Source organism: Aristolochia californica, unplaced genomic scaffold (assembly GCF_029961685.1).
Source record: "Aristolochia californica isolate CCGP_79_NKW_82.1479 unplaced genomic scaffold, dmAriCali1.0.hap1 SCAF_3, whole genome shotgun sequence".
In the NCBI taxonomy this organism is placed as follows: domain Eukaryota; kingdom Viridiplantae; phylum Streptophyta; class Magnoliopsida; order Piperales; family Aristolochiaceae; genus Aristolochia; species Aristolochia californica.
Genome location: NW_027181992.1, coordinates 14946049 through 14970918, shown reverse-complemented (window position 1 = coordinate 14970918; position 24870 = coordinate 14946049). Strand labels below are relative to the sequence as shown.

Genomic DNA, 24870 nt, shown 5'->3' with positions numbered 1-24870 from the left:
GTAAGTGAGTTGCTAAACTCGGTAAGGAAGAATAAAAGTCATTTCTTGGTACTAATCTCGGATTGGAAGGGGAAAAGCTCTCTGATGAAGCTAATCTAATGTTGGAAGGTAAGGGTAGAGATCCCTTATTGTTGCTGTTCAGACAAGAGGAGAAAGACTCCTCTTTTGATCACGGAAAAGAGGGTTTGGGTCCCTCTTGGTTGTTGCTCGTGATAGGGTTAGAAAGCCTCAATTTTGTATAACTTTTGGATCACGTCTTAGGGCTTCCTTACCTTCTTCTTGCTGGTATTGATGCTTCAATTAATGGCACCAGTGTTGCACGTAATAAGAGAATGGAGAATCCTTTTTTCTTGCTCGGAAAGGAGGGTAGGGACCCTCTCTTGATGTTGTTGATGAAAATGAGGTTGAAGCCTCTATTTGAACTCGGAAAAGGGACATCAAACTCCCTTCTTCTTCTTCTTCTATATGGATCAATGGAATAGCAATCAAGGGATGATGAAGAGATATTCAGATTCTAAGGGAACCTGGACCGAGAGCTCGTAAAGGAGACCTCCAAACCCTAGAGCTCGTCAGGGAGAACTCCAAATCCTGTTTACCTAATTCAAGACTTGCCCTTTTCTCATTCCATTGCCCCCTAAGCAGGCTTGACATCCCCCTTAGTTTTAGGGTTAAATATTACAATTCTACCCCTATGGCAATTTAACTTAAAAAATGAATGAAAATCGAATTTAAAACAATATGGAAAGAAACTATTAAGTTCACAACATAAACCAGCCGAAATATTTTGGCAGTGAGAAGATACGATTCTATCTTCGAAAGATAGCAGAGAACTCGGATTAAAAACAATAACCGAAGCAAAAAAACAGAGACTCTCTTGTTGGAAAATTAAATTCAAGATACATAAGGTTACTAGAAACCAAATCTATAAACCAAAAAGCCGGGGCAAAAAAGATAGAGTGAAAAATATGATAGATTGATCATCATGTTGATCATCCACCAAATAGTCATCCACCGTGCAGGAGTAAACAAAATAGAAAAGAAGATGATTCTCAGAATAAAACTTCGTCAATATATAATATACAATATTATAAGTTCAGTATATAGGTGAAAACGTAAAGGAAACAACGGGTATAGGGACTAAAAAGAAAAAAATGATAGATACAAATCTAAACTACTAGAGATAGTAGATCAGAAAAGGATCACATTAACTCTGTGAGTTGACCAAGTCAACTCACAGAACCTACTCTAATACCATGTTGAATTTATGGAAAAGAGAAAAAACTTCATTGATTTTATGTCATCAGAGTACATAAAGCCCTATTACAATTAAACTACTTTTGTTCCAATTATACCCAAACTCTAACACTTAAAGATAAGTCCTAGCATAATTAAATAAATCAACATAAATAGAAGACTAACATAACTAAAAAACCTTTAAACTGAGACTCTCCTGTGAGACCACCTTTTGTGAGACTCTCGTAAGACTCCACCATATTAATTCTAGCTTTGTGAGACTACTTACTATGAGAGTCATGTAAGAGGCTTTCATATCTTCTCTTTAGCAAACTCGTTGCTAAAGGGTACACTCAATATTATGGAGTGGGTTATGAGGAGACCTCTCTTGTAAACCAAGGAGAAGGCTCACAAGTGGTGGCATGATGGTAAGTAAAGAGTTATCCTATAAAGATGGCATTGATGTAATTAGTTTAAGTTTCAAGGGCATAATTATAATATTTAGTTTTACTCGTCTATGCTTTTGGGGGAGGGTTGGGACACAATTCCATAACCTCTTTCTTCCTTCTGTTTTCTCCCCAACATACCGTTTCTCTTTTTCTCTATGAGCTAATTCATGGAGTCTTAAAAATCAAATACTTATTGAAAAATTAATCTATCTTAATGTAACCCAATCAGGTACCTCCTTTACAATAACTATTGTTAGCCAATTCATGCATCATCTTCATATATCACATTGGTCGGCCTTGGAAAGAATTCTAAGATATCTTAAGAAAAATCTAGGACAATGGTTATTATACAAGAACCATGCACACATCAACATAGAAGGGTTTACCAATGCAGATTGGGATTGATTTCCACATGACAAAAAATCCACTTCCTGGTATCGCACAATGGTTAGTAGCAACTTGGTAACGTGTGAAGCAAAAAACAGGTTAGTGGTAGCTCGAGTTATAGCCCATGTTGTAAGTGAGGTGTAGCCCCTATGATCCTTTAATATATCCCCCACCACGGGATAGCAAAGACCCTTTCCCACCATTCGCAGCTTTCAACCAACTCTCCAAGGCAGAAGCCCTTGCAAACTCACGCCATGATTAGTTGATTCTTGCAAGCCACGAACAAGTAGATGCTCTGTTTCAGATAATGTATTTCAGTGTTTGCATAAATTATACATTTTCTCTTTCTAGGCAGAGTGACCAAATGAAGAGACTCTCTTAGTGATGAGTCTGATATATACAAGTGCAGACATAGTCATGAAGTACTATGTTAGCTAGGCCAATGCGGTTGTTCCAAATGGGTTAAAATTTGCTGATACAAAAAAATGAGGATCTCTGAAATAAAATGCACTATATTGGTGTTGTAGATAGGACCCATTCACCTATGTGACTGGATCCCGTTCACAATAACCCATCAGAATTTAAAGGACTCATTTTTTGGTTGGAGCAAACCTGGTATCGTTTTAAATCTGAGAGGCTATTTTCAAATCAATAGGTAAGACCCGATAGAAATTTTGAATCATTGTATATAAAGCATTTATAAAATCACTGGGACAACTATACCAATTACAACAATGCAGAATCAGATACTTTGTCGTTCTCTACTTTTTTTATGTACGAAAGTTCCGAGGAGCGACACATACTCCACTTGATAGACAGTCAGTTGAACAGCAATTCATCACATTTGTGATTACCTGTACCTGTTGGTGCTTACCAGTTTATTCAGTTTAACTCATGTCCCTCAACACAACAAACATGAATGGCAGGGCAAGTCTCTCAGCCGCTCCAGATTTTGTACTCAGGGAACGTCAACTTTGATTCAGACCTTGATAACAGATTAAATTCCTGTGATCCCCCACTTCCCCTATTATTTCACCAGCAGCAGGGACTTCAAAATATTGGATTTGAATTATTTCTTCCAAATCTGAAGAATAGGGTGATGGAGCGCCAGAATGGAGAAAAGATATTCCCGAGATGCACGCAGAAGCAGTTGAAAGGCCAGTGAGTCCAGACCTAACCAGACTTACAGACAGCTTTTGCACATCTTCAACCTCTAGCCAGATGTATTCTCTTTACCTGTCAAAATTTCTAGTTGATATGCTGGTCTAAGGACACCTAGGAGCTCATGTTCTTCCTTTTTTTCTACCCCAAACTGAGACCTGTTCAAATCTATGTTTGTGTTACTACTGCATTCTTCATCCAACCCTTCTAACTTTGAGTCCATAATGCCATTATCAGTATTACCAGAGCTCTTTGAAGTGGCCTTTGAAGTATCACCATTCCCACGCACTCGTCGTCTAGAAGACCTTGGTATTGAATTGTCATCTGGAAGGACCTTTGTCCCCTTCACCCTCCTTTTTGTGTTGAAGAACCCACTCTCCAGAGCTTCCAGTGCTCGTGTGGTCAACGGTCTGTTTCTAGTGCTGTGTCTCCGAGCATTAGCAGCAGGTTGGTCCTCAGATACCATCCCATTAGATGTTCCAATTGTATCTGATTCCATCGGTTGCTGGCTTATTTCAGATGGCACAGAAGCTTCTTTTGTATTGGAACCATCCTGGCTGTCAATCCCTTCAGATAAAGAGATGCCAGTGTCAAAATCTGGTGGGACATGAGGTAGGTTCAAGTCAATCAGAGTTACTCGCTGAGGCTTCTGACGAGACAAGTCCGTCTCACTCAGACCACTTGCACTACACTCATCCAGACTAACTTTACCCGAAGAGCTGGTGGATAACTTTTGTTGAGACATGTTCTCGTCACCAACCTTGGCATCACTTGATTCGCTCAAGTCTCTTTGGGAGCAATTTTCTTCTTCTATTGACACAAGTCCTGTAGGGAAAGCGTTAGTACTGGAGGGCATTCTGTCAGATTTGCTACAAGCATTTAACCTTCGCCGTTTAGTAACAGGAGCTAAATAGTTTGGCCGACCAGATTTGAGACCCTGACCAACATCCTTCTCAGAGTTATTTTTCTCTGATGTATCAGTTGAACATGATCCACCCCCTGGCATCTGATTAGAAAGAGAATATACAAAATCTACCGCATCACAAGCCACTGACTTATCGAGGGTACACCTGGCAGTAACTACAGCTCCAGAAGACTCAGGTTGATCATTAGAATAATCCTGATCATCTACCTGCTCTTCAGAGCTGGTGTTGTTAGTCTCTCTTGAAACACTTGTTGGGCTCTCAGTTGTAGTGTTATCCACAGGTAAGCTTCTCAATTCTCTCACCTTAAATGCATCTTCTCCTTGAACCATACTAGTATCTACCACAGTAAATTTCATAAGTTCTTGATTGCCATTTGGGGCTCTTGGGCGAAGATAACAATGGCGCTGAGATGAACCCACTTGGTCCAATTTGGCGTCTGGGTCCCAAACATATTCCTCTTTTGCTCCTATGCCTCCATTAACCACTTCAATGTCTAACTCAAGAAGCCTAGGGTCAGATGAAACTTTGCTTAATACATCAGTCACAGAGTCAAAATAATGATTTCCTTTCACAAGCTTCCTCCTTGAGAACTTCTTCACCCCTGGGATGAGGAAAACCAATGAATGTTTTGAATTAACATAACCCTGGTTTTTGGGCTGCTCAGAGTGCCAACCCCTTGCTAGCAAGCGAGGCCAGACAGCCTCCCAGAAGAGGTCATTGGACCGAGCTTTGCTCAATCTGAAGTCTCCAGTTAAAAACTTGATTATGTCAGCAGATGAAAGAGTGGAGCAAGCTTTTCCAACAGGTATTTCAGAACGAGAAGCAATCACTTGATTAATTTTTGTTGGTTCCATCAGAATTCCTGTGAGATCATGCTTCCCCTTACCAATTCCTACAGCTTCAACCAGAGCCTTAAGACCAACAGTAGCCTTCAAAGTAGTGATATATTCTTCAAAAGAAACTTTCCCTTCACTGAATGTCTTAGAGACCTGCCAAAAAATCGAAGCAGCTTCAGAAATAGAATGATAAGTTATCTTGAAAGATGAACAAAAATAAATTCTAAGCATGCAACTCAACACAATGCCCAGATTCATGAACAATATAAGTAGCATATATCACTGCAACTGTCAATAGTGATCATTTTTCTTATCAAATCAAAAGAATCAATTTACTTCCTCCATAACCACTGAAAGCAAAGCACATTATCCTCTTCTTCAAGTGAATATTGAAAACATTTCAGAATTCAAGGTCTCAAGTACTTCAACACATTATAAATCAAGAAAACCTGCTTCGGAAAAGAATTTGAACAAAGAAAAGAAATTCTAAGCATGTACCGAATAAAATGACCCAGATTCATGAGTGTAAGTAGAATATATGACTGCAAGTGTCAATAGATGATGATTTTTCTGATCAATTGAAAAGAGTCAATTTACTTCCTCGATGGCCACTGATAGGAAACCAAATTATCGTCTTCTTCCAGTGAATTTTTATTTTTTTAAGAAAGCTTCTTCAAGAGAAAATATTTTCTTATAGAATCTTATTTCTAAGGGTGGAAGGGAAGCTGCCCGCAGCAGTGGTTGGTTAGAGGCCGTCTCTTAACAGACTTGCTTTGACACCCCCCTACTCCAGTTCGCGGATGACACCAATTGTTTCGGCATCGGCACACTTGACCAGGTCCGCAACATTAAGGCCCTTCTCGGCCTTTTTGAGATCACTTTTGGTCAGAAAATTAATTGGGAAAAGTCAACCATCATGGGATATCACACCAACACTCCTTGCTTCAGATTATTGGCAGAGACTCTAGGATGTCCTGTTGCGATTGCTCCCACATGCTACCTGGGTCTTCCTCTTATTGACAGTAGACCCCGGATGGGTCTCTGAGCTCCTGTGATTGAGCAGCTTGAGCGACTCCTCTCCTCTTGGAAGGGTAGGATGCTCTCCAAGGCTGGTGGATTGATCCTCTTAAAATCATGCCTCGCGGGTATTCCCAACTACTTCCTCTCTTTCCTGGCTTGCCCTGCCTCTATTAGCCGACGCATTGACATGATCAAGAAACTTTTTCTATGGCATGGCATTGGAAATGAGTTTCACTATCACCTTGTCAGTTGGGATGAAGTGCGTAAGCCAAAATCTTTGGGAGGGCTTGGGATCAAGCACACCAAGGAAATGGGACATGCTCTTTTGCTCAAGTGGTTTTGGAAGCTCAACTCTTCCTTGGGGGCTTCATGGAAGCCAATGGTTGCCTTCAAGCTTGGTGGCTTGGTGATAGATGGATCACTGGCAGCAACTGTCATCATCTCTCCCCCATCTGGAAGACCATGTTTCATTCGTTCTCCTCTTTCCTCATTGTCATTCGGTTCTTTGTTAGAGATGGCTCCAGTTTGCGTTTCTGTCATTTTTTCTCCTCTTTTTGCACTGCCATTTGGTTCTTAGTGAGAGATGGCTCCAATTTGTGTTTCTGGATGGATTGGTGGTCAGGTGATGGCTCTCTTGCCTCGTCTTACCCACCACTGCTTCAGTTTACCACCAGCCGTGACTTATCTATCTCTGACGCTTGGCAGAATGGCTCATGGAATCTCTGCCTTAGACGCGGCCTTACTGATGAGAAAGTCATTTCTATTTGTGGCTTGATTGATAATCTTGGTAGTATTATGGTTCGCCCTCAGATGGTTGATCAGATGATTTGACTCCCTGATGACAACGGGCAATTCTCGATCTCCTCGGCCTACTGTCATCTTATAGGATGGACCCGGCCTCCTGCCCCACATCCGGCTGCTCTTGCCTAGTGCCTCTCAGCCCTGCCCAAGGTGAAGTTTTTCCTTTGGAGTGCCTACCACAACAAGATCCTTACTGCAGACAACCTTATTAGGCGTGGCAACACCACTCTCGATCCTCTCTGCCCCTTCTACGAAACGGAACGGTGGCTGAAACTGTATATCACCTCCTCCTCCACTATGACTTCGTCTAGAAGGTCTGAACCTACATGATTGACAACATGGGACTTGACTTCTGCATCCCGCTTGACCTAAGCACCATGTGTCGTTTTTCTTCTGGAACCCGCTGCCCAGCCTGGGCAAGCTTCTGTTGGTTGCTTGCATTGCTTTCGTTCCTTGGTGCCTCTGGAAGGAAAGGAACTCCAGACGGTTTGACTGTACTTTCGCTCTACTGTTGAGGTTTCCTTCACTGCCACTAGGCTCATATCTACTTGGATCCACTCTCGGAAAGAGTTTGCCTGCATCTCTTATGCCCCAGTCCACACCAATTGGAAGATTATCGCTCAGATGTTTGTCCACACTGCCCCTCGCCGAGTTGTTGTTTAGAAGTCTCCTCCCTCTAGATATTATAAGCTAAACTTTGATGGTAGCTCCTTTGGGAACCCAGGTTTGGCTGGGTTTGGTGGGGTGATTTTTTATCCAGGGGGCACTACCATCCTCTCTTATGTTAGGAATTAGACGCCCTAATTCCAAACTAACTAGAGCAATAATAATAAACGCAGAAGAAGGGAAAAACAAACACGAAAAAACACAACAAGATTTATACAAGTTCGCCTCAAGGTGAGACTATGTCCTGTCTTTTGCCACTACAATAATCCACTATGAAGATGAAATACTTTACAAGAGAAAGCGTACACTTACAAGCGTTTCTCTCTAACCTCTCGAGCTACAACTCGAAATGCTCCTCGAATTAAGATGATAAAACCCTAATAGCGGCACCCCTCAATTATAAAGAGAAAATTAGGGCAACCGCGATACAAAAGTAAAATTCCCAAACTGCCCTTAATGAAATAACATTTAATATATCGTGGACCGGGCGGGGGCTCTGCCCCTACACCCCCAGGAGGGGGGCTTCCCGCCTTCCTTCCAACCCCCCACAGTGACCTGACTGCACAGGTTGATCCGCAACCAACTCAGCGTAGGGCTTTAAATAGGCTCCACAACTTAACCTCTTACTTTGGCCCTCTCTGAATTGCTAACTCGACCACTACTGAACTCTCCGGTCTCCTTCACGACTTGCGAATTTTTCAAAACCGCTTCAGTGGTCCCCTTATCATGAAGGGAGACTCCAATATTCTCATCGGATGGTGTTCTACCTCATCTTTCCCCCCATGGCGTCATTGGCATATTTTTCTTGATATTTTGGACATTGTATCCACCATTTCTTTTACTTGGTCTCATGTACTTAGATTAGCCAATTCGACTGCTGATTTGTGCGCTAAATTACCCCCCACCCCACACCCCCTCCTTCAATCTCTTGTTGTTAGGGGAGGTCTCCCTTGATGTATCTTCTCTTTCTTTGAAATAAAATTATCAACATTTCAAAAAACAAAAACAAAAAAGTGTAAGGGAAGCCAAGGCATTAGTGTCTTTTATCATGATTTTATGCTATAAATAGTAAAAAAGAGAACCTTAAAATCCTCTTCTCACAATTCAACGTGAGACAGGGTAGGTTATAACTGTAGACCGAGGCAAGTTTATGCTCCCCAAGTTATTTTTGTTATGGGCTCTATGGAGGAGTTTGTCTGTTGTGGACTCCATGAGGTAAAAGTTTGTATATTGTGTACCCCATTAGAGAGTTTGTGCCTATGTCTAATGCCCATTATGTGTCAGCCTAGACATGAGGTGGACAGTTGAGTGGGTAAAAGTGCCACATTGTAAAAAAGAAGAAAAGTTAATAGGTTATAAGATTAAGTAATGAGCTTCCTAAGTGTCTAGTTATTTTAGAATGGAACCAGGCTCAACCCAACGCTCGATAGTCGTATCAAAGCAGCTATGGTCCTAAGATGGAAGAAGAAGAGCTCCTACATCCGTTTTTCCTTAGAGTTAGCACCATCATACCGGAATTTTCATATTACAAAATATATGTTGGTGGAAAGGTCTTGAAAAAAGAATTTTGTCAATCATAGTTTTCTACAAAGAGAAATCAACATCTGAAGGAGCAAAGGTTAGATGGCAAGAAGGTTTTGAGCGGCAATAGAAAACCTCAATTTGCGGGATGAATGACATCAAGAAAGAGATTTTATATAGATAATTATATGTCAAAAGAAAGATCTGCAAGTCTATTTCAAACCTATCAAATTGTTTCTTAATTTGAATTTTCTAGAGGGAGATATTAATATCAGAAGAGTCAATAATCATGTTGGAATTGTCCTTTTCCTCGCCTAAGAAGAAAGAGTATTCAGTTTGGTCGGATTACAGAATCCGTAATTTATCCAATTATTGCTCTCAAAAGAAGTGTATTCATGCAAAAAGATTATACTTAAATGACAGATATTCAAGTCTGTTTTCAGAAGGAGTAACTTTTATGTTGTTGGAAGATGGGCTCAAGCCTACAAGCTCAAGGCAAGAAACTCACACATCAAAGGAATTGAACATGTGTGAAATATGATACTTCACTTAAAGATGGCATAGAGGTATAAATATGTGTTCTTTTTATGTCTTTTATTTCATCAAGTTGTAGCCCTAAGGGCATTGTAAAGACTATAAATAAAGGCATTGGCTAAGAGGTAGAGCATTGAAGCACTCTCCTCTCTTTCCAAAAATTTGTCCAGCCCTCACTTTCATTTTGACGCAAACCTCTTCTCCCTTAATCCAAACTCTCTCCTTCCACGTCCTACTTCTTCTCCTCTCCTTCTCTCTACTTCTTCTTCTTCCTCGTTGATCTAAAGTTTCTTTCATGAGATCCTAAATTCTACATGGTATCAGATCAAGGAGTTTAGGATCCCCCTTGATGAAGTTATTAAGGAATCTGTTCAAGAAGTTGTAAAAGGACTTCAGTCATGAAGAGATAAGTTCATTCTCTTCTTATTTACATTTTGTTTCCTTTCCTTATTTACATACTCCTCTTTACTGTTTTTCTACTTCTTGAACTTTGAATCACATCAAACCAAGATAAATCTTTATATATTGTGAAGATTTATTTTTATGACTAAATTGATGTTATAATCTTAATCTTCTTGTAAATCAATTACAAGCGTGATCAAGATCATTTGCTGTTTACGTCTTATTAAGATTGATAAGTGAGATTCAATTACCTTTATGTAACTTAGATCAATCTCATTTGAGGTAGAATTCCAGTACATGTTGCTGTAACTTCTCCAACTTAATATTACTCATGGGTTTGTATTATGTTGTTGGATGCCCATTATATGTTTGGTAAAATTTCAGCAGTCATTTGCCCTTTGTAGTTTCTTTTGAACTTCAACAATTGAATTTTTTTTACGTTGAAGTTTCCCATGAGCTGAAGATAAAAATTTTCCAAGTATCTTGATTTGCCTTTAAATCTTCTCTAAATATTTTTTTCTATCTCTCGGTTTGTGTTGGAGTTTGGATTAAGGCCTAATCGGTTGCATCTACCTTCTTCTCTTTGTTTTTAAGAATACAAGAGGAGTTGAGTGATGGCTGGATTTTATTCTCACTTGCTAAAGGCACAAATTTGTTGATAATTTGGTGTTTGTCTTGTGAAAGAAATTGGTTCTTGTTCTCCTTTTTGGTGACTGATTTGGTCCACGGGTTCTTCAAATTACATTGAGTAATTGTTATTTGAAGAAGGCCCCTTCCCTTGACCTCCACATTTGACTTGCCTCATCATGGAGAATGGGCACAACAATAATAAGAGTGATATACTCCGTATTATTACGATTCCACTAAGAGGTCTCTCCAATTACATGAACTGGTCACAATCGGTCCAGAGGGTTTTTATTACTCGTGACCTCTTAAGCCACGTTATTAAATTTCCTCCTCCGATTGATGAAGAAGATGAGACCTACCATAAGTGGGTTAAAAATGATAACATGGTGATAAGTTGGCTCATCAATAGCATGGAAGAGCATGTAGCCAATAATGTGGTCCACTTGGAAACCGCCAAGGACATATGGGACACTTGTGCTAAGTTTTACTCCAGTACTGCCTCATTACAAAAATTATATGATGTCTTACAAAATATGTTGCATACGAAACATGGATATAATGGCCCGATTTCGAGGCCTTCTCCAAGAATGGAAAATAGCTCAGTCATACTCCACTGATATTGCCATTCAAGAACGACAACGAGAAGCTTTGGCAGCAGCCATTTGCTTATCGAATATTAAACCTTACCTTGAGGTTGCAAACACTCAGTTTCTAAGTTCTTCCGCTCTTCCATCCTTCGATGACATTAGTGCTACATTACTTCAGATACCTGATCCATCCCCTCCTATTGATAGCCCATCGGCGATGTTCTCTGGCAATCGGGGTACATCTTCATCATACCGAGGACGGAGCAAAAATATGAGAGGGGTCGAACTATGAGAGGGGCTGAAAATAGAGGTGGTCGAACGGGTCCGAATAATTCCCGTACTGAGCCTCGACTTTGCAATTACTATGGTGGTCAGAACCACCTTGTGGCTACATGCTGGAAACTTCATGGCAAGCCAGATTGGGCCACAGCTAACCCAATCTCTGTTAGCATTGAGAAACATGAAGATAAGGCTAAATCATCCTCCGAAAATGTGACTCTTTTTGCTGAAGACTATGTTGCATTTCAGAAAATGAAGTCCTTTATGGAATCCTCTATGCCTTCATCATCTACTGCTGCTACTACTAGTGCCTTAGGTATGCTTTCTTCATCTTCTTCCTCTTACTCTTGGATCATCGACTCCAGGGCCTCCGAACATCTATTAGGTAACAAACACTTGTTGTAGTCCTTATCTTCTTATTATCCTCATAAATTCGTTACTATTGCTAATGGTACCCAAACCAAGGTCCTTGGCAAAGGTTCCTCCTCTCTTACCTCATCTATTCCCCTTCAAGATGTTTTGCTTGTCCCTCAATTTCCTTTAAATTTTCTCTCGGTTAGTCAATTAACCAAACAATTAAATTGCTCTATCACCTTCTCACCGTCTTCTTGTGTATTTCAGGATCTCACTACAAAGCAGGTGATTGGTGGCGGCCATGAAAAGGGGGGTTTGTACTACTTCACTCTTCCACCATGAGTTGCATTATAATCCACTACATCTGAGGCCCAACTTTGGCACAACCGACTTGGTCATCCGTCTACCCCTTCACTTCGTTCTTTGCTTCCGTCCTTAAAAGAACTTTCTAATTTCAGTTGTGAGGTTTGTCAATTAAGTAAACATATTAGGAGTACATATTCTCCTCGTCTTACAACTACAAGTACTTCTCGTTTTGAGCTAATACATTCTGATGTATGGGTACCTTTATGTGTCTCAAATATTTCCCAAGTTAAATATTTTGTCATATTTGTTGATGATTTTACCCGAGTGACTTGGTTATATTTATTTAAAGAGCATTCAGAAATTCTTTCTTCGTTTAAAAATTTTTATGCTATGGTCTTGACACAATTTGGGAAAAAAATTCAAATCCTTAGATCTGATAATGCTAAGGAATACATGTCTAATGAATTCAAATCATTTTGTAAGAGTAATGGGCTTATTCATCAAATATTATGTGCCTATACTCCTCAAAAAAATGGTGTTGCTGAAAGGAAGAAAAGTCATCTTCTTGAAGTTGTTCGGGGCCTCCTCTAATCCATGAAGGTACCCTATTTCTATTGGCCTCATGCTATACTTACAACATGTTTTCTTATTAATAGGTTACCTTCATCAGGTCGTCATCATAAAACTCCTTACTCTGTGTAATTTAATGGTGAAGATCCTTTTTCTCTTCATTTCAAAGTGTTTGGATGTATGTGTTTTGTTCATGTTACATCCCCACATAAAAATATAAACTTGATCCTCGGTCTATGAGGTACATTTTTTTTGGAGTACTCTCGCACCCAGAAAGGTTATGTCTATTACAATTCTACCCTTCAGAGGATGCTTATCTCTAGGGATGTGACTTTCTTTGAGGACAACTCCTTCTACTCCTCCCATGATGCTCCTCCAGGATGGACTTGTCCTTCTACCACTCCTTGTCCACTTGTGCCTTTCAATCTTGAAGTTAACCCAACCCATGATGCATCGGCAATACCTTCACCAGTGGAGTTGTCGGATCCACCAGAGGTAAGTCCTTCTCCTCCTATGTATGGGCCTGAATTTGATACTTGGCCTATTGCTTTAAGAAAGGAACGTCGTTCTTGTACTACTTCATATCCTATCTCAAATTTTATGTCTCACCATCACTTGTCTTCCGAGTGTTTTCAGTTCCTTACGTCTCTTTCTTCTACTTTCATTCCACAGTCGTATCAAGAGGCTCCGAGGCATCCAGGATGGAAGGCGGCTATGGATAAAGAAATGCACGCCTTATACAAAAATCAAACCTGGTCCTTAACATCAGTCCCAAAAGGTAAAAGACCGGTTAGTTGTAGACGGGTTTTTTTGGTAAAACATAATCCGGATGGATCGGTTGCTCGTCTTAAAGCTCGACTCGTTGCTAAGGGCTATACGCAGTGCTATGGGATAGATTATAAGGAGGCCTTCTCTCCTGTTGCAAAATTGAATTCGGTACGCATCATCTTATCTATTGATGCTAACTCATCATGGCCCGTCTAGCAATTGGATGTTAAAAATGTTTTTTTAAATGGTGATATAAATGAGGAAATTTATATGGTTCAACCACCTGGTTATGTGGTTGAGGGGGAGTCAGTATGACGGTTAAAAAAATCTTTATATAGGCTTGGCTTAAGCAGTCCCCTCGGGCTTGGTTTGATAAATTTAGTCAAACACTTCTACGGTTTGGTTTTCATTGGTGCTCGGTTGATCATTTCGTATATTATAAAGATACTGTCAAAGGGAAAATATTATTGGCCGTATATGTGGATGATATTATCTTAACCGATGATGATGCTCTTAGCATACAAGAGGTGAAAAAGATGATATGTCAGGAATTCAAGACTAAAGATCTTGGTATGCATAAATATTTTTTGGGTATAGAAGTTCTTCAATCCAAACATGGGATAATATTGTCTCAAAGGAAATATGTCTTGGATCTCCTTGAAGAAACAGGAATGAAGGGATGTAGACCAATCGACACACCTATAGATACAAATGTAAAATTATGTGCCACAAATGAAGAAGATATTGATATTGGCAAATATCCAAGACTCGTGGGAAAACCGATTTATCTCATGTTAATTAGGCCAGACATATCATATGTTGTAAGTATAGTGAGTCAATTCATGCACAAACCACAAATTACCCACTGGCAGGCTTTAGAGAGAATATTATGTTACCTAAAAGGAGCTCGAGGAGGAGGATTGATGTATAAAAAACATGGGCACTTCAACATAAAAGGCTTCTCAGATGCACATTGGGTTGGATCACCTGATGATAGAAAATCTACATCAGGATATTGTACTCTGGTTGGAGGAAACTTGGTTACATGGAAAAGTAAGAAACAAAATGTGGTTGAAAGATCTATCGCCGAAGCAGAATACAGAGCTATGGCCCATACCGTTAGTGAACTTTTATGGGTTAGGACCCTTCTTACCGAATTAGGTTTTTATAAAAAAGGGTCCATGTGTCTGCATTGTGATAATCAAGCAGCCATTCATATTACTTCAAATCCAATTTTGCATGAAAGAACTAAACATATTGAGGTGGATTGTCATTTTATACGGGAGAAGTTTCAAGCAGGAATAATCTCTCTCAAACATGTGTCATCTCAAGAGCAAATAGCTGATATTCTCACTAAACCCGTTACATCTAAAATCCTATCGTTTATATGTGTCAAGCTAGGTATTTATGATGTCTTTTCTCCTCCAACTTGAGGGGGAGTGTTGGAATATGGGCTCAAGCCCCACAAGCTCAAGGCAAGAAACTCACACATCAAAGGAGTTGCACATGTGTGAAATATGATACTTCACCTAAAGATGGCATAGAGGTGTAAATATGTGTTTTTTTTATGTCTTTTATTTCATCAAGTTGTAGCCCTAAGGGCATTGTAAAGACTATAAATAAAGGCATTGGCTAAGAGGTAGAGCATTGAAGCACTCTCCACTCTTTCCACAAATTCGTCCAGCCCTCACTTTCACTTTGACGCAAACCTCTTCTCCCTTAATCCAAACTTTCTCCTTCCACATCCTTCTTCTTCTCCTCTTCTTCTCTCTTCTTCTTCTTCCTCATTGATCTAAAGTTCCTTTCATGAGATCCTAAATTCTACATACGTCATTCTGACTAAGGAGATATTCTCATTGGAGTCGGCAAGGGTCATGCTACAAAATGAACCAAATCAAGCGGTCATGAAAGATTCAAGGACATAGTTTTTTATATCAAATTGGGTATCAAATTAAAGCTCTTTGAATCTAGTTTCTTGATTAACAAACCATTTGTGATTCTAAGCTATATTTTGGGAGATATATCTATATCTAAAGTAGCAAAAATCAGTTATGTTAAAAATCTCTCATTTTCCTATTTTCTCTCTTATTATTTCTCCATACATTGACGTGAATTGAGTTTCCTTTTCTCCTAGAATTTTAGTTTTTTAGGAAATATTCACTTCTAATCAAAGAGTTTTGGTCAGACTTAATCACACCATGTTGACATCTTTTATCCTCTATTTTCTCCCCATACACATTAATTTCTTTAAGTCTTCGTGTCCATGTGAACTTCTTATTTTAGAAAGTTTCGAGTTTCTTATTGTAATGAGAATTTCAGATTTTCTTCCTCTTGACTTACCAATGCGTCTTGTTGTCTAGTGCTAGTGTGTTGTTGTGTTTTGTTCTCCTAGTTTTGGAGTTCTTGAAAAACTCACAAAATTGAGAGACTAGTGTTCAATCAGTTAACCTATTGCTGTCCTGTTATGATGTGTGCACTTCCTTCTCTCCTTGATATCAAAATTAGTCACCTTGTTAGGATTTGTCACATAGAAGAGCAGTATCCGAGTTTCTATTCAATAGTAGGTTGTGAAACCTTTAGTAATACTTCCTCGATTAGTTTTTTTTTTTTTATCACTTTGGAGCAATGGCCACGCACTCATTACTCATGGCAACCTTTTGTGACATGCCTTTTCTAAAGAATTGAAGGATGTACACGTGTTTTTGCTGCTTAGGAGTACATCTAACCAGAGTCGATGAGCATGACCTTCTTCCTTAGCTTTTGTTTTTGTCACTACCAGAGGTTGTGGCTGAGTTAAGAAATCAGCAAGGAATTTTGTTCTTGTGTCAGTGCTTGGTAGATGTGATCCCCTTGTTTCTTGGAGTGGGATTTGTTGTCTGACTTGGAATGATGTTTTTTCTATCATATATGTTATTGACAAGTTGGGTCTCATGGATCCCCAGCTTGAGGGGGAAAAGTAGGAGTATAGAGAAATGAGCTATTTGGAAGAGCTTGCTATGAAATGTTCCAAGAAATGGTAATTTTTTATGAAAGTTGGTGATTACCATCTAGTTTTCTCAAGGTATCTGAGTAGAATAGAAAATACGGATTTTGAGAACTAGCCAAGTGCAAGCTGAAAATTTGAGAGCTCATTGCTTCATTGAAGACATTGAAGACCCCAATATAGAAAATTTTGTAATTTCCCTTTTATTTTTATATTGATATGCTATGTAACAACCTAAAGTTTTAAACTCCAGCTTGAGGAGTGTTAGATGATGTAATTTGTGTTTACTTAGATTTCTAGGAAGATATTTTCTTATAATCTAATTTCCAATGGTGTAAGAGGAGCAGGGCCATTAGTGTCTTTTATCATTGTTTTATGTTATAAATAGTAGAGAAGAGGGAATCCTAAATCCTCTTCCCACAATTCAACGTGAGACTCGTCTCCAACTCTTCTCCTCGAATGTTCTCTCTCCAATGCTCATGAAATTTCACAAAAACATTTCAGAAATTCATGGTTTGGAAATACTTCAACACATCATCAATAAAGAAAACCCACTTGGGACAAGAACTAGAACACCAATAGGAAAAGAAAAAAAAAGAAACTGACTGAAAAAAAGGAAGGGATAGTAGCAAAGAAAATTCCAGACAATTGACGTAGAGACCCACTGGATTATTGAGCTAAGGACTAAGAAGGATGCTCATAATGGAAGCATGCATGGCATTAACAATCACCAGAGTGACTCATCATGGATATGATTTAACACAAATTGATTAAACATGTAAAATCATAAAATGTTTGGTTCAGAAAATATAAATCAGACTTCATAAATGTTCACTACGAAAGTGCTTTGATACTTGAGGCATAGTATGGTTCAAATCAGGTCTTAAACTTCATTTGCTTTCTATTTCTAATCCGGGTATGGGCTTAGGGCCTTGGTCTCAACTGAGATCCCAGATTCCATCAACAGAAAAGAGAAGTCGAAAATTTCCTTCATGAGTTACAGAACATCCCACTGATCCAAAAAAAAATGCAAACACACTAGCAGCCTAATGGACCAATAGAAGCAGATAAACCCTTCGCTAGGTCTATAGAGGATGATCTGAATTGGACATGAAGTAGCAACAGGCAGTCTATAGACGGATATTCCATTTGATGTTTCATGCAAAATATAAGGTATCATATATACCAAGAAATAGCTTTAGAATTGATTGGAACAGTACTTAACCTAATTGTTCATTAGATCAAGAAACACCATATTGAATTCTGTCAGGGTAGAATTCTGGTTAGGGAGGAGTTCATTCAACAGCCTTCCTCATGTTTATTAGGTAAAATGTAAACCAAGCAATATTATTTTTTTACTCATTTGGTTTAAGCTTTATCAGATATTCAAATTACAATCACTACAAAATAAAAAATAAACATTTTAAAAAAAAATTAAAAAATATTAAAATGATTGCTTGATTAGGTGAGTCCACCCCCTTGCCTCAGCTACTCACCACCCCTACTTCAAGATATAGTGTACAATAAACCTAATGAACAAACCAATCCAACAACAATAGATCCCTCAAACCCTCATATCCAGGAGCTCGCTCCTCTCTAAGATAGTATGGATTGGAAAACAAAATTTCATCTACAAATGCAACGGTTTACTTAATTTTACCACGGTCACAAGTGTTATGTGGTATATTTAGAGACTTTTGGCCCCTCATGTTACAAAGAGGGTTTATAACCTGCTAAAAACGTGCTCGATAAAGCCTTCTTAAAGCATGGAAATTAATGACCAAATCAACCTAAAAATTACTTAACCACTCATAATGGCATCCTAATTCAAGAGTGACAATGCAAGTGATTTTGGCGGCCAGCTCATACATAAAGTTGCCCAGCTGGCATGTTAGTGATGAATCATGAAGACCACGGTTTCTCACCAACTAAACTCCCGCAAAGAAATCCTCTACAAGTTGTTTCATCAGTAGGGGTAGGGTTTATAAGAGAGAAGAGAGGGAAAACAGGCATATGTATACTACATACAGATCCAGCTGTATCTTAGGCACTTCTAGAAGGCCATGGTTTTATTTACACAGAGAAACATCATTAATGAAATGATCCAAATTGCTCAAATTTAAACTACGTTGTTGTTTTTTTTCTTTTGAAAAGGATGAAATTTATTGCAACGCAACAATACAAATCAAGGGATCACTCCCTTTACAACAAGGGATTGGAGAGAGGCCCCCCAGTTAGAAAGCATGTCAGCAAGAGAGTATGCTGGTCTAGGAACATAAGACCAGCTACAAGTAATAAGAGACTATGTTCATAATCTCATAAATACATCCCAATGGCACCAAGAGGGTGCAAAATAGGAGGAGCACCAACCGATCATCACTTTTAAGTCTCCTTCAACAAGAAGGGGACCACTGAGATGGTCCCTGTAGAGGATGAGGCCTTGAAGAAATGCATAGAGCTCAGCTGATGTGGAATCAGAAATTTCCAATAAGCTGAGTAGGTGATAAAAGGGGTGTCATTTGAATCATGAAATACTCCACCAAACACAGCTTTACTCGGATTTCCAAGGGAACTACCATCAAAATTGAGTTTAAGTATTCTCGGCTGAGGCGGTCGCCTTTCATGCAATGTAAGGAGCTTAGAGGGGATGGTCATGTGTGCAACAACGAGCGAGTTGGTGTAGAGAGAAACATCTCTTAAGCAATCAAATTCCTTTCTTGAATGAAACCAAGAAGATACTTGCCTGATAAAGCAACTAGTAACCTCCTCCACACTCCCAAATGTGCAATTAAATCGCCTACTATTCCTTTCTTTCCAAAAGCACCAAGGATATGAACAATATTAGCTGAAAGGAGCATCCTTCCCAGCTTAGGATATTAGTCTCTAACACCATCCAGTTAGTAACAATGAGATTCATAGGCAAGCATGGCTGAAAACCGATATGACTAAATAGGGAGGCCCATACCCGCCAAGCAAAAGCGCAATGGAGGAGGTGATTAACCGTTTCCTCCTGGGTACTACAAAGGGGGTAAAACGGATGCTTGCGCTTTGGATACCACACCTCCAAGTTGTAAGGATCTTATTGAGGTAGGTACACCAAAGGAAGAACTTGATTTTTATAAGGAGCACCAAGTTGCAAAGCAATAGCAACCGCATGTTCCACACTATTAGCAATCTATTCATTAATAAGATTATACGCCGAGGAGGCCGAGAACTTACCATCACTTTTGAGCATCCAAATCATCTTGCCCTAATTTTAAACTGCATTGTTCATCCAAAGAAGCAGGATTCCCCATCAATGGACAATTGAAGTTATGTCAACATGACTGAAATTTTGCTTTCCCTATTATATATTTTTGCTTTCCCTGTGTTAATTGTTAATGTTCATGTTAGACTTTCTTATATTTTTTATTTGAATGATCAAGATAGTGTTATAATTTTTTTTTTTTTGAAATTAGAGAGTGTTATAATTAACACTGTAATAGAGAAAGCAGTAGATATGATAACGTTTTAGAGAGAGAAAAGGGTATGAGAAACCAACCTTCTAGAGCCTCCCAAAATCCATGAATTGCATGGTTGCACGCAAACTAAATTTAAGCTTCAAGAGAACATTTGATAGCATCCACACAAAAAACCACATCATAGGAAAATCACAAAATTATATTTTTGAATCCTTGACCTCTTAAAAATACTATATGGTGTGTCTACTCTACTGCTTTCAAACATATAGCACTTTTACAACCCAAGGACAGTCCAAAAGTTTCTTCAGCCAGTTGGTAGAAATTGGACAACAAGGTGAGAAGGACTCGGCCAGCACTACTACCAAGATAATCGAACTCCTTATCAAACAACAAACTGAACACACACAAGTTTTCATATATAGAGCAATTACCAATGAACTTCTAACTTAACACCAAGCGCCCTCCAATGTGCTATTCTTTCTTAGGGACATGAACAGACAACTCAATATCTTTAACCCAAAGGTGGTTGCCAGCCATATAAATGTGTTGAAGAGCAAGTAAGAAAGAAACTTACATGACTCTTACAACAATAAGTCTTACAGAGCCATAATTAATAAGGTGGAGTCAAAGAGGAGTCTCATAGATGGAGATATCACAAAAGAGTCTCAGTTAAAAGTTTTTTAGTTATATTAGTCTTCTATTTATGTTCAGCTATTTAATTATATTATGAGTTACTTTTTAAGTGTTTGGTGGGGACGTTAGTATACCCATTGGGCCCCAGTGGAGCCACTAATTATGGTTTAAAATTATTTTTATTTTATCTTTCCTGATTTTGCTGGATTTGATCAGATAGTGATCCTATTGAAATTTTTATTTTTATTTTTATTTTAATTTATCTTTCCTGATTTTATTGGATTTGGTCAGATAGTGATCTTATCTATTTTAAAATTTAAATTTAAATTTTATTTAAAAGGAAGTTGAATTCAGCTTCTTCTTTTTTTGAGAGAAATGTGTGAATGTATTACGAAAGTAGACAAGTTACAAACCTTGCTAGCTAGAAAGACATTTCCTCCACAACAAGATGTTGGAGGGAAATGCCCTTTTTTGCTTGAGCATCGGCTAAATGACATTGTAGAGCAGAAATTAACTTACAGACTTTATCAAATAACTCCCAGTGACGCCAAGGAGGTTTGGATGGCTTCGTGCACCAGTTGATTATGACTTGAGAATCTCCCTCCACTAAGAGAACACCCTCCCTTTTTTGCTTGAAAAGTTTCAGTCTGTTGTACAGCCCATGTAACTCTGCACTAGTAGAGTCAGAAGTACCAATTGGGCCCGCATATGTGAAGAGAAGATTTGCATTTTCATCGTGAATTACTCCTCCATATCCAGTCGGACCCGGACAACCAAGAGCACTTCCATCAAAATTTAATTTAAAGTGCCCAGAAGGGGGTTTAGACCATTCAACCATTTCTGGAGCTTTTGCCGGAGACAACATTCCTGCAATAATTCGCCAGTTTCCACGCATGTTTGTCCCTTTTAAATTGCAAAATTCCTTGCGAAGGAGAACCCAAGAGGACACTTGACCAATGATTTGGTCACATAAAATTTTCCGAGGGAGAGATTTAATATTGAATTTTCTGTTATTCCTTTCTTTCCATAAATTCCATGCTATGTGCCCAACACAACAAGAAATTAAAATTTCCCCCATCTTAGGGAGACGAGTGCTGACCAAAGTGAGGATTGTGTTATGTAATTCTTGTGATGGGCAATATAAAATTCCGATTTTTTCCATCAATTCGGTCCAAATCCAATGAGCATATTCATAGTGCAAAAGGGTGTGATCAGCGGTTTCAGGAGACGTATTACAGAACGGGCAGAGAGGATTTGGAACATTAGTGTTTCGTCTTTGTAACGCATCTGAGGTTAAAATTCAGCTTCGAAACGCAAAAGGGTGTTGAATTCAACTTTGATAATGAATTTTTGAAATCTCCCTGTTTAGGATCTCTCCCTCCCCTTTCTCCTTCTTCTAAATTATTCTTCTCAATTCTCCTATTTCTCATTCCCAATTCTTCTTCTTTCTCTCTATTATCTTCCTTTCCCTTTCTAACTCCAGCAATTAACCAATATTCGATACGACAATTAAAATTCTCACCTTGTTACATATTTTTCCCGCTTCAGTTTGGTATCAAAGCGAAGATCCATCAACCAGCGTTCTTTTGCATTGGCCACTGAAAATCACAATCTTCTAGCTCGTCTCATCAAATCTAACCCAATTTCAATCTTCCTCTTCTATTCTTCTCTTGCTTCTCTTTCCCCCTCTACCTGGAATTTTCTCCTCCTCATCCGAGACAAACACCCATTCGCCGTTGACGCACTCCAACTCAGATTGAACCAGAGCAGCCTCCAAACCACCTTCAAGCCATCATCACCAGCTCACAACCGACCGCACAAAGAGACAAAAAAAGGACTTCCCGCAAGAAATCAACGCCTGTTTGTCTTCCCGCGCCAATTTTGCACACCGTCCAATGTTCCCCGCAATCACCTCCAACCCCAACAACCATCATCATCGTCAACTACTTCACGGACAAGATCTCCGACAATTGGGGATGGCGTCTCGATCTCAACAGTGTCATAGTAGCCCTGATCATCACTATCGGATCCCTCTTCCTCCCCGACACTCCCAACTCCCTCATCGATCGTGGCGATGCCATTAAAGCCAGGGCGATGCTCGTAAAGATCCATGGCACCCAAGAGGAATACAACAACTTGGTTGCAGCCAGTGAGGCCTCGAAGCTTGTGAAACACCCATGGAAGAACTTCAGACAGAGGAAATACAAACCCCAATTGATCATGTCCTTCATGATCTCCATGTTCCAGCAGACAACAGGAATCAATGTCAACATGTTCTATGCCCCAGTGCTTTTCAAGACTATTGGTTTCGTGGTCGACGTTTCCTTGATGTCTGCCATCATTACTAGATGCGTCAACGTCGACGCTACCTTCATTTCCATTATCAATGCCGACAAGTTTGGAAGAAGGGTGCTCTTCCTTGAGGGTGGCATCCAAATGCTTGTCTGCTAGAGTATCATCACATATCTGATCAATCACAAATTAGGCTGGAGCGGAGTGTCAACCAACCTGAGCAAGAGCTACACCAACATCGTGGTAACTGTGATTTGCATCTACGTCTCCAGATTCGCCTGGTCATGGGGTCCCCTCGGATGGCTTGTTCCCAGTGAGATCTTCCCACTCAAGATCAATTCTGTTGGCCAATCCATGAACATCTCTGTCAACATGCTCTTCACCTTCATCGTCGCCCAGATCTTCCTCACCATGCTCTACCACTTGATGTATATCTTTTTCCTCTTCTTCAATTCCGGGTGGCTGCCATGACCATCTTCATCTTCTTCTAGGTGCCTGATCACCTCACTCCTTCCAATCGTTGTTGCAACAAAACTTAATGGGATCTTCGTAGCAACTTTCACCGTCGACCTTCACCTTTGCCACCGTCGCCGAAGACCATCACCTCCATCGTCGTTGCCATCGTCGAAGACTAGAGCCAGCCAATCGTGCTCCCCCCATGTCAAGCTCTCATTAATCAAGTTGATTAATCGAAGGCCTAAAGGGGAATTGGGCACACATGCGACTATTGCAAGTGTGACCTAAGTTACTCATACGTGTGAAAAAAAAAAATTTAATCCTTCCCCACTTACGAATTTTGGTTTGAATTCGAATAAATCTGGGACCCCATTTATTGAGGTACTATCCAAATCCCAAGAGTTAAACTCAACGGGGTCAAGTCCTCCAATAGCGAGAGAATTGGTGGGGACACCAATATACCCATTGGGCTCCACTAGACCAACCAATTATAGTTAAAATTATTTTTATTTTATCTTTCCTGATTTTACTAGATTTAATTAGATAGTGATCTTATCTATTTTGAATTTTAAATTTTAATTTTAATTTTAGTTTATCTTTCCTGATTTTTTTGGATTTGATTAGATAGTGATCTTATCTATTTTTAATTTTTTATTTCAGTTAACAGGATGTTGAATTCAGCTTTGATAATGAATTTTGGAAATCTCTTTGTTTGGGGTCTCTCACTCTCCCCCTCCCCCTCCCCCTCCCCTTTCTCCTTCTTTTCCCCTTCTTCTTTCTTCTCTATTCTCCTTCTTTTAAATTATTCTTCTCAATTCTCCTATTTCTCGTTCCCAATTCCTCTTCTTTCTCTCTATTTTCTTCCTTTCTCTTTCTAATTCTAGCAATTAACCAATATCTGATACAACAATTAAAATTCACGCCTCGTCACATATTCGTCCCGCTTCAATATTAGACATTGGGTGTAACTGGTACAAGAGTACTTTAATTGTAATCAGATTCTACCTGTTTCCTCTATTTAAATAGAGGCACATTGTACTCAATTACAACAAATCAATAAAATATTTCCTTTTTCAAGAAATTTAACATGGTACCAAAGCGGGTTATGTGAGTTGACTCAATTCAACCCATAGAAATAATGTGATTCTTTTATGATTTATCATCTCTAGTAGTTTAGGTTTGTATTCTACATTTTTCTTCCTTTCTTGTCCCAGTACCCATTGTTTCTTTGGCGTTGACACCTCCATTCTGAACTTTTCTTATTACAAATTATATATTGATGGAAAATACAGGATTTTGGCAATTGTAGTTTTCTACATAGAAAAATTGATATTTAAAACAGTAAAGGTCAAATAGAAAGAAAGGTTCGAACAGTAGTAAAAAATTTCAATTTTTTAGGCCTTTGATACCTTCAAGAATGAAATTTTATATGGAGAATTATATGTCAAAAGAAATATATATAAGTCTATTTTCTAACCGATCAAACCAATTCTCAATTTAAGTTTTCTAGAGGGAGATATCAATCTAGGAAAAGTCAATAGCTAAAGAAAAAAAGTACTCAGTTCAGCCAGATTCTAGAATCTAAAATCTATCAGACTCTCTCTCAAAAGAAGTATAC

At 39.1% G+C, this 24870-nt stretch overlaps 1 protein-coding gene and 1 pseudogene across 2 annotated transcripts in view; one reads left to right on the top strand and one right to left on the bottom strand.

Annotated features, from left to right (window-relative positions):
- Positions 1-2743: 2743 nt before the first annotated feature.
- Positions 2744-24870, bottom strand: part of LOC137959019 (uncharacterized) — a 30365-nt gene continuing 8238 nt past the window's right edge. For both annotated transcript variants that reach the window (XM_068806275.1, XM_068806277.1), the window contains exon 4: positions 2744-5145. In XM_068806275.1, the coding sequence (XP_068662376.1) occupies positions 3283-5145 (1863 nt within the window). In that variant the 3' untranslated portion in view covers positions 2744-3282. The remainder of the gene's footprint in view (positions 5146-24870) is intronic.
- Positions 11113-23287, top strand: LOC137958489 (sugar transport protein MST6-like; annotated as a pseudogene).